The sequence below is a fragment of the Manis pentadactyla genome, chromosome 6, assembly GCF_030020395.1.
Source record: "Manis pentadactyla isolate mManPen7 chromosome 6, mManPen7.hap1, whole genome shotgun sequence".
NCBI lineage: Eukaryota > Metazoa > Chordata > Mammalia > Pholidota > Manidae > Manis > Manis pentadactyla.
Genome location: NC_080024.1, coordinates 122805287 through 122819837, shown reverse-complemented (window position 1 = coordinate 122819837; position 14551 = coordinate 122805287). Strand labels below are relative to the sequence as shown.

At 37.7% G+C, this 14551-nt stretch overlaps 1 protein-coding gene across 3 annotated transcripts in view; it reads right to left on the bottom strand.

Moving 5' to 3' along the window:
* Nucleotides 1-1087: 1087 nt before the first annotated feature.
* GALNT1 (polypeptide N-acetylgalactosaminyltransferase 1) overlaps nt 1088-14551 on the bottom strand; it is a 141263-nt gene continuing 127799 nt past the window's right edge. For all 3 annotated transcript variants that reach the window (XM_057504119.1, XM_057504117.1, XM_057504118.1), the window contains 2 exons: nt 14112-14246; nt 1088-3233 (listed from right to left, as the gene is read on the bottom strand). In XM_057504119.1, the coding sequence (XP_057360102.1) occupies nt 3087-3233; nt 14112-14246 (282 nt within the window). In that variant the 3' untranslated portion in view covers nt 1088-3086. The remainder of the gene's footprint in view (nt 3234-14111; nt 14247-14551) is intronic.

Below are 14551 nucleotides of genomic sequence, written 5' to 3'. Positions count from 1 at the left end.
TACTCTGTCCATTAATCTACCTATCCTAACTCTAGTACCACACTCTATTAGTGTTAGCTTTACAGCAAGTCATGAAATTGAGTAGTGTAAGGCTTCTCTTGTTTTCCTTCTTTGAGATTATCTTGGCTATTCTGGGTCTGCTGCACTTCCATATATAGTTGTCATTTTCTACAAGAAAGCCTTCATAGGATTTTGATTTCACTGAATCTATAGATCAATTTGTGGGAAACTGAGAGCCTAACATTAATGCAGTCTTTCAATTCATGAACATATTTATTGTAGTCTTCTATAGTTTCTCTCATCAGTATTTTGTAGTTTCCAAGTATGTCTTGCACATCTCTTATTAATTTTCCTTCAAGCTACTTGACTTCTTTGCTATTACAATATACTTTAAAGTTTAATTTTCAATTGTTTGTTGCTAATGTGGAGACAATGCAACTGATTTTTGCCTCATGTCCTTCAAAATTACTAGTTCTGGTAGGTTTATTAAGTAAACACTTGGTGATCTTTAAGAAATCAGAGAACAGGAGAAGTATCATATAATTGGAGACATAATCTAATTTTCCAAGCAGCAAAAAGTACTTCACTCTGTATACTTTCTCTCAGTTATCACCTCAGAAACACTACTGGTTTTCTTTTCCCTTTGAAGATCATGGAATTCTGGAGTTAAATTTGCTTTTGGTTTAGTTCTTGAGAGGGAGAGCACTAGAGCTTCATAGAGGAACCTTTGCTTTTCAGCTGAATGTAGAATAGGGAAATGAGGACATGGCCTACTTGCCGCCTTTCATATGCACACTGGTGGATCAAAATACTATTTTTTCAGAATGCCATTTATAACAGAAAGACACATTATAATGGACTGGGATTAGAGTAACAGTAGATAGACTTATGAGACAAATTATCCTTAGTTGTCACATTTGTGAATTATTCACTGGTCACATATCCCATCTTTCATACTTTGTTTTCTTTTTCATTGTTTCTTCCCAATTTGCTTTACAGCAGTGATTAGCATTCTGACTAATCTACAAACAGCTATAATGAGCAGGGATCCATTTTAACTTCAAATAAAACCAATGTAAGGCACAACTATTCAGGAATATTTTATATTTTCAAAGTATTTAGGAATTATTTAATTAGAAAAATAAAGGCAATGGGATTATCTATCAGGTTCTAAAAGTACCCATGAATTAAATCACTCACATCATTCTCTTAAAAAACAAAACAAAACAAAACCTAAAATGACATTGGCTTTTAAGCTTTCTTACAGTAAGGAATAAGACCAAGCTATACTAGAGTATAAAAACCTGACATTCTGATCATGAAAATAATTTATTGATTAGACATCTGGTTTATTCAAGCATTAGGCCTACTGAAGATAGAATTAACACAGCCCATGTAGTAGTAGGAAAAAAAAAATCCATCCAGCACCTGCTTCATTTCAAATTCTGTGGGGACAAAATTCACACATTCTTTACTACAGTCTCACCCTAAAGCATCCACATGTGCTTGATATTATTAACTGGAATAGGATATGAGAAACCTTCTGTACACTCTATTTGGCAAGTATCATTAGTGATGCCACTTTCAGAAACATTCTTAGGCACAAGAAATAGCACTGCCTGCAGTGAGAGTCTTTGATAATCAAAATAATATCATTAAATATAATCTTACAAATAGGAAGGAAAATATATGCATTTTTGCCAATGGATTGCTTTATATATTAAGAAAAAATGCCACGAGATTTTCTATGAGATTAAAACATTAATACAATTGATACCCAAGTTTTAATTAGTTATTTTGTGGTATTAAAAATCAGAGAAAAAGAGGACTGATTTAGGAAAGAAATGCAGGACTAGTAATATGCAATAGTAGCTGCACTTTTTTGGAAAACCCATTAAAAAATGCTAAACATTTTTAGTCAAATTTTATTAAAAAAAAAAAGCAGCAGCTCAACATTACAATTCAAGGACCTAATTCAAATATGCACTTGACAATGAAGTACATCTGAATATGGAATGAAAAATGTTTTCCAAAAATCCATCAAATGCATTATTTCCAAATACCCAAATAATAAATCACTTCTGCAGGCCTTTTGTTGGATGGAATTATAAACAAAGAACTGAATATTTATTGCTGTGGAAAGAAATCTGTAGCACAGTAGTATGAATCTTGGGTATTAAGCATAATCAGCTGAATCAATTAAGTTAAAAATCTAATAAAAAATTTGTGTGTGAAAGTCTCTAAGCCAGTTGACCCAAGAGCAACCGAGATACCTAACTGGTTGAATGAGACCAGACATTATTTTGAGTCTCCATTTTTTGAAGGCAATTAAAAGTTACAATTACAATAGCTCACAAACTAAATAAAAAGAATTGTAGAAAGTAATTAAAACTATGTTCAGAGTCTTTTTTTTTTAAGCCCAATTTCAGCACCCCAAGGAAAAAGAAAGCATCCATGACTATCATAGATGAAAACAAATGAATGTCATTGGAATTAGTTATTTTTCCCCACTGAGGTATAAAATCTATATAGAAATTTGATACTTTAACAAACTGTACTTCTCATAGTCCTAATTTCCTTTAAACCCTGTTTAATATAGCTTTTTAATTGTAAAAACTTTTTCATGATTCTGAATCTAGTTTCAGTTCCTCTTCCATTTATTTTTATATCAATATTTAATATACTACCAGTTCTAATCAGAAAAAAATCTTGGAAATCTCTTCATTATGACAGCACATTCAGTAGAAATTACTGGTGTGCAAGCAAACCATAAAATGTGCAGCTCTCTGGACAGCACATTCTGTTATTTCATTGTCTGAATATTCTTTATAATGATTCTTGATGAAAGATTCTTTCAATCTTGTAAACATCAGTGTGCACAGTCTTGCTACTACGTATTTTCATGTCCTTGGGCAGGAAGGCTGGTTCACAGCTAGTGAAAAGCAAGAGGAGTCTAAGTTTTAATGGCTGATAAACCTTACATCCTGCAGGAGGAAAGCACTTTTCCTTTTTTGCTACTTAAGAATGTGGCAGAAATGTATGCTGAGGTAGCCCAGTCAATCTTTTTTTTTTCTGTAAATTTGGTCTCAGAATATTTCTGGAAGGGTGACATTTCGAAGAAGCCACTGCTGGGACCGACTTCCATTGCAGTCTCTAATGCTGGGCACCTGACTGTCCTCTTCTGTGGCTTTATCCAGGCACTGATTACTGTTCACATGCTGCAGGGTTAATTTCTGAAAGTGACAGAAAAAAAGTCAAAGTGGAAAACCAAACCAAACCATCTCAACCATTATTTTTGATGATTACTAATTCCTCTGTAGGAAAGGTTTTTTAGTTTTTTGTTATTTTGCAATAAAGATTTTTAAAAGACAGTTGGAGAAAGGTGTCTATGTAAGGATAGAGAAGGGAAGGAGAAAGGCAATGGGGTATAGTGGGTCACACTGGATTTGCAATAAGATTAAATTTTAAGTCTCAATTCCCCATAAGCTCTGTATTGCTGATAAACTTGTATTTATTCGTGCTTCCGTTTCCTTAAAAAAAAAAAATCAGATAAGTAGTTCCTAATTTAGGATCCTCAATCTATTTTCAAAAAGCTATTTCAAAATTGCTTCATTTCACTGTGATAAGGCTGTTCAAATTAATTCTGTGATTCCAAATCTCAAATTCCTAGAAATGGAGGTCCTTTTGAAGACTTAAAATCATAAGAAACCTTTAGATTTATACAGCAATCCTTAAATAAATGGCAGACACAGCTATATATAGCTTCCTATCTACTTGTTTACATTTTAGACTTGATGCTATCATAGTGATTTTTCGGATAATTTCAAAAGGATGGGAGGATGAGAGTTAACAGATAAATACTAATGAATGTAGTTCCACACCCTGGTCAGGTTAAGGACTCCAAAGAAGCTGTGAAAGAATCTACATTAAGTGTCATCCTAGAAGTGTATATGACTATAAAGATATGGGAAATAAGTTCACATATGTTTATCTCTTTTACTCAGAAATGGTTGTATTTTACTGTAATTCTTATATATGGAACACTTTATTTTCACAAGGCTTCTTTTGTACCTATGTGAACTTAAAACCTAATGATTGTATACAACTATTTTAGCTTTCAGTCACTTCTTAGTCTGTGTATGGTCAAAGTGGAAATTGGCAAATGGTAGTATGCATTTGCAGATACCATGATTTACTATCAACACTGCCTTTTTAAGAATTAAAGTATCTAATACTTAACCTAACCTAAATGACTAAGAACAGAGCCTGGAAGAGAACATGGCTGTGGTTTTTATTTCTTACACAGATGCTATAATAGTTACTTGTTGAGAGGATGAGCTTTGCAGTCAGACATTTCTGGGGTGAATTCCAGATTTGTCACGTGTGAGACAAAAACAAGCACATAAAGGAGCTCTCAGACATTCCAAAGGTCCTGCAAGGCCTTCATCAGGTCCACTGTCAGTATTAAAAAACTAAACACAACAAAAAGTTAGTTGGGAAATGGGTCTTCCTCACCCCAATTTCTAAAAATGTGTATTTCACTTATTTAGATTCATTAAAACAAACTTGTAACAAAGACATTGGTTATTGCTCCATGCTGGGTATTTAACTGTTCAAACTTAAGGCAGAATCCTCAAAATTTCAGGAGGCTAACCTCTCTTTAGGATACTTGAACTCTGAGGGAGAACTCCATTCCAGGCAGAGCTCTGTGGCTTGTGACACAGTGGAGATTGTTGTCACTGTACTCAGCAGAGGACCCAGTCAGACCTGACTAGTCTCCACATGAAAAAGCTTGATTAAGACAACTGGGCAAACAAGTGACACATAATAAATGTAACCTTTGAAGGGGAGGATAAAAACTGTATCATTGCGTAAAGTCTATCTGAAATCTAGAAAAAATAATTTGCTACCTCTAATCTCTAGATTTAACTGGGTCAAAATCTCCTTTGTTACAGAAAGGACAACCACAAGTACTCAAAGCCAAAGAACCTGGTTTCAAACACTACGCTAATATAGAAGCAGGACTTAACGATAAAGAATATAAAAATTTAATCAAAGGTAGTATGGTATTGTGCAAAGAATCCTGGATCAAGACTCGTAGGTCTGTCTGAGATCTGATTTACCTGCTCTGTGACCTTTCCATTCATTCTGGGCTCCAAGTCTACAAATTTAAAACAGGTCCTGGATTTTATTTCTAGGGTTCATTTGAAACCTAAGATTTCATAGGTCTAGAATAGAGATTACTGACATTAAATGTTTTATTTTCCCAGATTACTGTATTTTTGACTGATGGAGGCAGGACAAGTGTGACAGGCCGCCCTGGAGTTCCCATGCAGTCAGCTCAGGCCTGGAACACACACCACAGCTTCCCTGTTCCTCTGCCCAGTCTGGACTCTCCCTTTCCTTTCCATAGATGCTGATCCAAAGGATTCTCCCAAATAAACATCCTGAACACGAAACTGCATCTTAGGCTCTGCTTCTAGGAGAACCTAGCCTATGACAGCAATATTATGTATCAGGGAAAATACCCTGTAAAGTGCTCCAGAAGTTTTACAACTAACTTTATATTCTTTTTTTTTTGGTATCATTAATATGCAATAACACGACCAACACTGATTACCAGACTCTCCCCATTATCAAATCTCCACCACATACCCCATTACAATCACTATCCATCAGTGTAGTAAGATGCTGTAGAATTACTACTAGTCATCTCTGTGTTGTACAGCCCTCCCCGTGTCCCCGCCCTACATTATGTTTGCTGATAGTAATGTCCCCCTTTTTTTCCCCCTTATCCCTCCCTTCCCACCCATCCTCCCCAGTCCCTTTCCCTTTGGTAACTGTTAGTCCCTTCTTGGGTTCTGTGAGTCTGCCGCTGTTTTGTTCCTTCAGTTTTTTTTTTTGTTCTTATACTCCACAGATGAGTGAAATCAATTGATACTTGTCTTTTTCCACCTGGCTTATTTCACTGAGCATAATACCCTCTAGTTCCATCCATGTTGTTGCAAATGGTAGAATTTGTTTTCTTCTTATGGCTGAATAATATTCCATTGTGTATATGTACCACTTCTTCTTTATCCATTCATCTACTGATGGACACTTAGGTTGCTTCCATTTCTTGGCTATTGTAAATAGTGCTGCGATAAACATAGGAGTGCATATGTCTTTTTCAAACTGGACTGCTGGATTCTTAGCGTAAATTTCTAGGAGTGGAATTCCTGGGTCAAATGGTATTTCTATTTTTAGTTTTTTGAGGAACCTCCATACTGCTTTCCACAATGGTTGAATTAGGTTACATTCCCACCAGCAGTTTAAGAGGGTTCCCCTTTCTCCACAACCTCGCCAACATTTGTTGTTGTTTGTCTTTTGGATGTTGGCCATCCTAACTGGTGTGAGGTGCTATCTCATTGTGGTTTTAATTTGCATTTCTCTGATGACTAGCGATGTGGAGCATCTTTTCATGTGTCTGTAGGCCATCTGAATTTCTTCTTTGGAGAAAAGTCTGTTCAGAGCCTGTGCCCATCTTAATTGGATTATTTGCTTTTTGTTTGCTGAGGTGCATGAGCTCTTTATATATTTTGGATGTCAAGCCTTATCAGATATTTCATTTATGAATATATTCTCCCGGACTATAGGGTGCCTTTTTGTTCTACTGATGGTGTCCTTTGCTGTACAGAAACTTTTTAGTTTGATATAGTCCCACTTGTTCGTTTTTGCTTTTGTTTCCCTTACCTGGGGGATATATTCATGAAGAAGCTGCTCGTGTTTATGACCAACAGAGTTCTGCCTATGTTTTCTTCTAAAAGTTTTATAGTTTCATGACTTACATTATGGTCTTTAATCCATTTCAAGTTTACTTTTGTGGATGGAGTTACGCAGTAATCCAGTTTCATTCTTTTACATGTAGCTGTCCAGTTTTGCCAACACCAGATGTTGAAGAGACTGTCATTTCCCCATTGTATATCCATGGCTCCTTGATCATATATTAATTGACCATATATGCTTGGGTTCATATTTGGACTCTATTCTGCTCCACTGGACTATGGGTCTGTTTTTGTGCCAGTACCAAATTGTCTTGATCACTGTGGATTTGTAATAGAGCTTGAAGTTGGGAAGTGAGATCCCCCCTACTTTATTCTTCCTTCTCAGGATTGCTTTGGCTATTCAGGGTCTTTGGTGGTTCCATATGAATTTTAGAACCATTTGTTCCAGTTCGTTGAAGAATGCTGTCAGTATTTTGATAGGGATTGCACTGAATCTGTAGATTGCTTTTGGCAGGATGACCATTTTGACAATATTAATTATGTCTATCCAAGAGCATAGGATGAATTTCCATTTATTAGTGTCCTTTTTAACTTCTCTTAACAGTGTCTTATAGTTTTTAGGGTATGGGTCTTTCACTTCCTTGGTTTGGTTTATTCCTAGGTATTTATTCTTTCTGATGCAATTATGAGTGGAATTGTTTTCCTGATTTCACTTTCTGCTAGTTCATCGTTACTATATAGGAATGCAACAGATTTCTGTCTATTAATTTTGTATCCTGCAACTTTGCTGAATTCAGATATTAGTTCTAGTAGTTTTGGAGTGGATTCTTTAGGGTTTTTTATGTACAATATCATGTCATCTGCAAACAGTGAGAGTTTAACTTCTTTACCAATCTGGATGCCTTTTCTTTCTTTCTGTTGTCTGATTGCCGTGGCTAGGACCTCCAGTACTATGTTGAATAAAAGTGGGGAGAGTGGACATCCTTGTCTTTTTCCCAATATTAGGGGAAAAGCATTCAGGTTCTCGCTGTTAAGTATGATGTTGGCTATGGGTTTGTCATATATGGCCTTTATTATGTTGAGGTACCTGCCCTCTATACACATTTTGTTGAGAGTTTTTATCATGAATGGATGTTGAATTTTGTTGAATGCTTTTCAGCATCAATCAGATGATCATGTGGTTTTTGTCCTTCTTTTTGTTGATGTGGTGAATGATGTTGATGGATTTTTGAATGTTGTACCATCCTTACATCCCTGAGATGAATCCCACTTGATCATGGTGTATGATCCTCTTGTTCTATTTTTGAATTCGGTTTGCTAACATATTGTTGATCACTTTTGCATCTATGTTCATCAGGGTTATTGGTCTGGAGTTTTGTATGTGTGTGTGGTGTCTTTGCCTGGTTTTGGTATTAAGAGTGATGCTGGCTTCATAGAATGAGTTGGAAGTATTCCTTCCTGTTCTGTTTTTCGGAAAAGTTTAAGGAGAATGGGTATTATGTCTTTTCCAAATGTCTGATAAAATTCACCGGTGAATCCTTTTGGTCCGGGGGTTTTGTTCTTGGGTAGTTTTTTATTACTGATTCAATTTTGTTGCTGGTTTTTGGTCTGTTTAGATTTTCTGTTTCTTCTTTGGTCAGTCTTGGAAGCTTGTATTTTTCTAGGAAGTTGTCCATTTCTTCTAGGTTTTCCAGTTTGTTAGCATATAGATTTTCAAAACATTCTCTGATAAATTGTATTTCTGTGGTGTCCATCATCATTTTTCTTTTCTCATTTCTGATTATGTTTATGTGTGCAGATTCTCTTTTTCTCTTAGTAAGTCTGGCTAGGGGTTTATCTATTTTGTTTATTTTCTCAAAGAACCAGCTCTTTGTTTCATTAATTTTTTCTATTGTTTTATTCTTCTCGATTTTATTTATTTCTTCTCTGATCTTTATTATGCCCTTCCTTCTGCTGTCTTTGGGCCTCATCTGTTCTTCTTTTCCCACTTCTAATAATTGTGAATTCAGAATATTCATTTGGGGTTGTCCTTCCTTCTTTAAATGGGCCTGGATTGCTATATACTTTCCTCTTAGAACTGCCTTCGCTGTGTCCCAAAGAAGTTGGGGTGTTGTGTTGTTGTTTGCATTTGTCTCCATATATTCCTTCATCTCTGTTTTAATTTGGTCATTGATCCATTGTTTATTTAGGAGCATGTTGTTAAGCCTCCGTGTGTTTGTGAGCCTTTTTGTTTTCTTTGTACAATTTATTTCTACTTTTATACCTTTGTGATCGAGAAGTTGGTTGGTAGAATTTCAATCTTTTTTATTTTACTGAGGCTCTTTTTGTGGCCTAGTATGTGGTCTATTCTGGAAAATATTCCATGTGCACTTGAGAACAATGTGTATCCTGCTGCTTTTGGGTGTAGAGTTCTGTAGATGTCTGTTAGGTACATCTGTTCTAGTGTGTTGTTCAGTGCCTCTGTGTCTTTACTTATTTTCTGCCTGGTTGATCTGTCGTTTGGAGTGAGTGGTGTGTTTAAGTCTCCTAAAATGAACGCATTACATTCTATTTCCTCCTTTAATTCTGTTAGTACTTGTTTCACATATGTCGGTGCTCCTGTGTTGGGTGCATATATATTTATAATGGTTATGTCTTCTTCTTGGACTGACCTCTTTATCATTATGTAATGTTCTTCCAGTGTCTCTTGTTACTTTCTTTGTTTTGAAGTCTATTTTGTCTGATACAATTACTACAATACCTGTTTTCTCCCTATTGTTTTTATGAAATATCTTTTTCCAGCCCTTCACTTTTAGTCTGAGTCTCTTGTAGGCAGCATATACATAAGTCTTGCTTTTTATCCATTCTATTACTGTGTCTTTTGATTGGTACATTCAGTCCATTTACATTTAGGGTGATTATCGATAGGTATGTACTCATTGTCATTGCAGGCTTTGGATTCATGGTTACCAAAGGTTCAAGGGTAGCTTCTTTACTATCTAACCATGTAACTTAACTCACTTATTACACTATTATAAACAGTCTGATGATTCTTTATTTATTTCCCTTCTTATTCTTCCTCCTCAACTCTTTATATGTCAGGTATTTTATTCTGTACTCCTTTGTGTTTTCCTTGACTGATTTGGTGGATATCTGATTTTGTTTTCATTTAGTTAGTATTTGGTTAGTCTGCTTTCTTTGCTGTAGTTTTGTTTTCTCTGGTGACATCTATGTAGCCTTAGGAGCACTTTCATTTAGAGCAGTCCTTTAAAATACACTGTAAATATGGATTGTGGGAGGTAAATTTCCTCAACTTTTGCTTATCTGGGAATTGTTTAATCCCTCCTTCAAATTTAAATGATCATCTTGCTGGATACAGTATTCTTGGTTCGAGGCCCTTCTGTTTCATTGCATTGAATACATCATGCCATTCTCTTCTGCCTTGTAAGGTTTCTGCAGAGAAGGCTGATAGACTGATGGGTTTTCCTTTGTGGGTGATCTTTCTTTTTCTTTGGCTGCTTTTAATACCCTGTCCTTGTCTTTGATCTTTGCCATTTTAATTATTATATGTCTTGGTGTTGTCTTCCTTGGGTCCCTTGTGTTGGCAGATACGTGGACTTCCATGGTCTGAGAGACTATTTCCTTCCCCAGTTTTGGTAAGTTTTCAGCAATTATTTCTTCAAAGACACTTTCTATCCCTTTTTTTCTCTCTTCTTCTGGTACCCTTATAATGGGAATATTGTTCCGTTTGGATTGGTCACACAGCTCTCTTAATATTCTTTCATTCCTAGAGATCCTTTATTCTCTCTCTGCCTCAGCTTCTCTGTATTCCTGTTCTCTGATTTCTATTCCATCAACAATCTCTTGCACCTAATCCAGTCTGCTCTTAAATCCTTCCATTGTTTGTTTCATTTCTGTTATCTCCCTCCTGAATTCTTCCCTTAGCTCTTGCATATTTCTCTGTATCTCCATCAGCATCCTTATGACTTTTATTTTGAATTCTTTCTCAGGAAGATTGGTGATTTTGGTTTCACCAGGCCCTCTCTCTGGTGTCTGAGGGAGTTGTAACTGAACAAGGTTTTTCTGCTTTTTCATGGTGATGGGTGTGGTTGCTGGCAAGTGGTATGTGTGTTAGCTGGGAGAACAAAATCCCTTCCGGCTTTCTGGTCACCTTGCCCATCTCTGCTCCCTGTGCTGGTCAACTGCACACAGGGAGTAGTCTCTGGGTTAATCCCGTGCTGCCGTGGGCGGTGTGGCCCTCAGGATGGCCTAGGGCACTGGCGGGGGTCGCAGGCAAGCAACGTGTGTTCTGTCGTGAAAACAGCATCCCTTCATGCTTCCTGAACTCTGCACCGGTCTCTGCTGCCTGTGCCGGACAACCTCACACAGGCAGCAGACTCTGGGTTAATCCCCTGAGCTGCCATCAGCGGGGCAGCCCTCGGGATGGCCTAGTGGTTTCAGGTGAGCAGTGTGTGTTTGCCTTGAGAACAGAACCCCTATGTGCTTCCCAGACACTGTGCAGGTCTCCGCTAGTCAATCGGGTACAGTGGACAGCGTCTGGGTCAATCCTGAGCTCACATGGGCGGGATGTCCCTCGGGATGGCCTAGAGCACTGGCAGGGTTTGCTGGTGGGCAGCATGTGTTCGCTGTGAGAACAAAGCCCCTTTATGCCTTCTAGACTCTGTGCCCGTCTCTGCTATCTGTGCTGGTCAACTGCAGGCAGGGGGCAGCCTCTGGGTCTGGCCCAGTTAGCCACGCACTGGGAGACACCTCTGTGTGGTTGCTGTGGGTGGGGCTGCTCCCCAGCTGTTCCACAGCAATGGCAGGTTAGCCAGTCTGCTTGCTTTGCCGGTGGGTGAAGTGAATGGCAGGCTGCTTTTCACTGAGGGGCTTTGGAGCTGCACTGCCACCCAGGGGTTAGGGTACCTGAAGTTTCTTAAAGTTCCCAGCCTGCTGGGCTGAGTGTACCTGGACGATTTTGTTCACCTGTTAAACCCTTGTCCCTTTAAGACTTTTAAATTGCCCGCTTTTCTTTTGTCCTAGGGCAGCCGGCTGTGGGAACCTGTTCGCAGTCTTAGTCTCAGATTTTGCTTTTCTGTTCCTCTCATGTCCAGTACACCATGCAATGTGTGTCTGTGCTCCCGGTGCAGATTACTAGGGCTTGCTATTTAGTAGTCCTGTGCTTCCACTCCCTCCCCACTCTGATTATTTTCCTCCTGCTGTTGAGCTGGAGTGCGGGGAATGCTCAGGTCCCGCCAGGTCACGGCTTTGTATCTTACCCTTTTCCATGAGATGTTGAGTTCTCAGAGATGTAGATGTAGCCTGGCTTGTGTACTCTATCTTCTGGTCACTCTTTTCGGAATGGTTGTATTTGCTCTATTTTCAAAAATATGTGGTTTTGGGAGGAGATTTCTGCCACCCTAGTCATGCCGCCATCTTGAGAATCTCCAAGGGCAATTTTATATCTACCTTTACATTCTTAACTGTAAATTTAAGTTCGTTATTTACATTCTAAATACCTTAAACCAGCTGTAGCTCTTAAAATTTCTAATCAAACACTTTGTAATAACAGTTGTAGACTATGTAGGTTTATGCACAGTCTACAGAGAGCCATTAGGTGTTCCTCTTCCCTGGCCATACCAATCATAAAGACTAGAAAAACAAAAGACCTGCCTTCCAACTTCCCTTGCAGTTGGGGAGTCACTATGTGATGAAGTTCTGGCCCATGATACATAGCAGAGTCTGCTGAGAAGGGTTCAGGACAAGCTTTGGCTTTCCTGATAAATGCAACCTTCTCTCCTCCCTTCCTCCTGCCTTGAATTGGGATGTGATGGTGAGAGCTGTAGCAATCATCTCATGGCCAAAAGGAAAAGCCAAGAAGATTGCAGCAATGTTATCCCTGATATCATTGTGCCATTGAATCTACAAAAGCCACTTACCTCCAGACTTAAAAAAAATAAACCCATATTTGTTCCTGCTACTATACATAGATTTTATGATACCAAATACACTGGCATTTTTCAATGAACATACATAAATTTTTTAAAATATTCTGGTTGCCACACTGTGTGGTGACACTGGCATTTACTATCTGGAGTCACAGATGCCACAGTGCATGTTGGCAGCTATATGAAAAATGGCAGTAAGCATGCATTATAGAAAACCCTCAGAGTATTCAGGTCACAGTAACAGAGCTATTGCTATATTTAATAATATTTTTACTATAATTTGTGAAGGGAGTCCAGGATTTATAAAATATGGTCTTTGTCCTCTGGGATCTAAGAATCTAATAGTGGAGAAAAGACTGGTAGATAAATAACTACAAAGAAGCACAGCATTACAGGGTTAGAGATTATTATAATTACGTTAGGACAGAGAGAGCTAATTTCTAGGTGGGATTCATGGACATGAGGTCAAAGCTGGGGCTTCCAGAATGGGCAGGATTTGTTAGGCAGAGAGGACTGTATGATCTTAAATGTAAAGTGGAGTGGAAAAGTACAGGGTATGTTCAGGGAATGGCAGGTTAATGATTAAAGTAGACAGGGTTTGTGTATGACACAGTACAGGGAGAAAAGACAGTCAAAGTTGTAACTCTGGATGGACATCTCCATTTAAAGGGAAGAGTGAGCCAAGCAGACAAAAGGAACAAAGCAAGCTTAGAGAGGAAACTAAATTGCTGACCATTCACTCACTGTCATACAACCCATGAGAAAAGTAGGATGGCATGCAGAAAGTAAAGTAGGAACAGAAGTCTTTCCTAATATGAAGAAAAAACTTTCTTTTAAGGAGAAAAAGAACCAGGGAAGACACACTGAAGGTGACGGTGTTGGTTCCAGAACCACAGAGGAAAAGCACACACTGGGAGATAGCCAGGTATGTGGTGAGGAACAGAAGTTTATTGGGGACCCTTGGATTGAACTAATATCTTTTCAGTACCTCTATGTGAACACAACATATACTGGGTGAGAGAAGGAGAAGCTCCACAGCAAAGCAAAGATAAATATAAAAAGAGTTGTTATATAAGTCAGTGAAAAGTTAGAGCCAGAGAATTTCATTAATTAGAGCTCACTTTTTACTTAAGTGCTTAATTCAGTAATTTAAAAAGCCTACTTCTCCATTTCTCCCACCTAGACTACAGAGCTTAAGGACCTAACACTGGGAAGAGTGGATGCATAGTGATAATTAGGAAAGAGGGACTAGAGGAAAGATTAATTACTGGGGAGATTAAAACATGTTTATTTTACTTATATTATTTTTCCCATCTGCCATATTCAAATTCCATGAGAATTCATCCTTTTATCTATAAAATATACAAATGAATCCAATGATACACACAATTTCATTCCTATATGCAACTGGGTAACTTACCACTGGGTCATACTCCCAAAGTTGGTTGCCTTTTAGATGGTGGCATTTGAGCATTGTGACAGGGCCATTAAGTTTGGAGACATCCAAGCAAAGGTCATCTGTTCTAATTTCTTTGTTAGCAGTATAAGAGAAAACCTGAAAAACAAATAAGCACACATAAAAGCTTACCAGTACAAGAAATCAGCATTTTATATGCTCAATAATCTGGTAGGGAAAAACATGTATTTTAAGATACATGGTTTTTGAACTTTATTAATGTAATGGAGAATAAAGGACTCAAAAGCTACACTAATTTTGCACAGAGGAAAGAAAAAATGATCTTGAATTCTCCGAATACATAATGTATTTATCAAGGGTTGTCACCTGCTTGTCTAAAAATGGCAAAATAAATCTCACACACAGCAATGTAAATACATTTCTTATAAGGAGCCTTTTAGAAA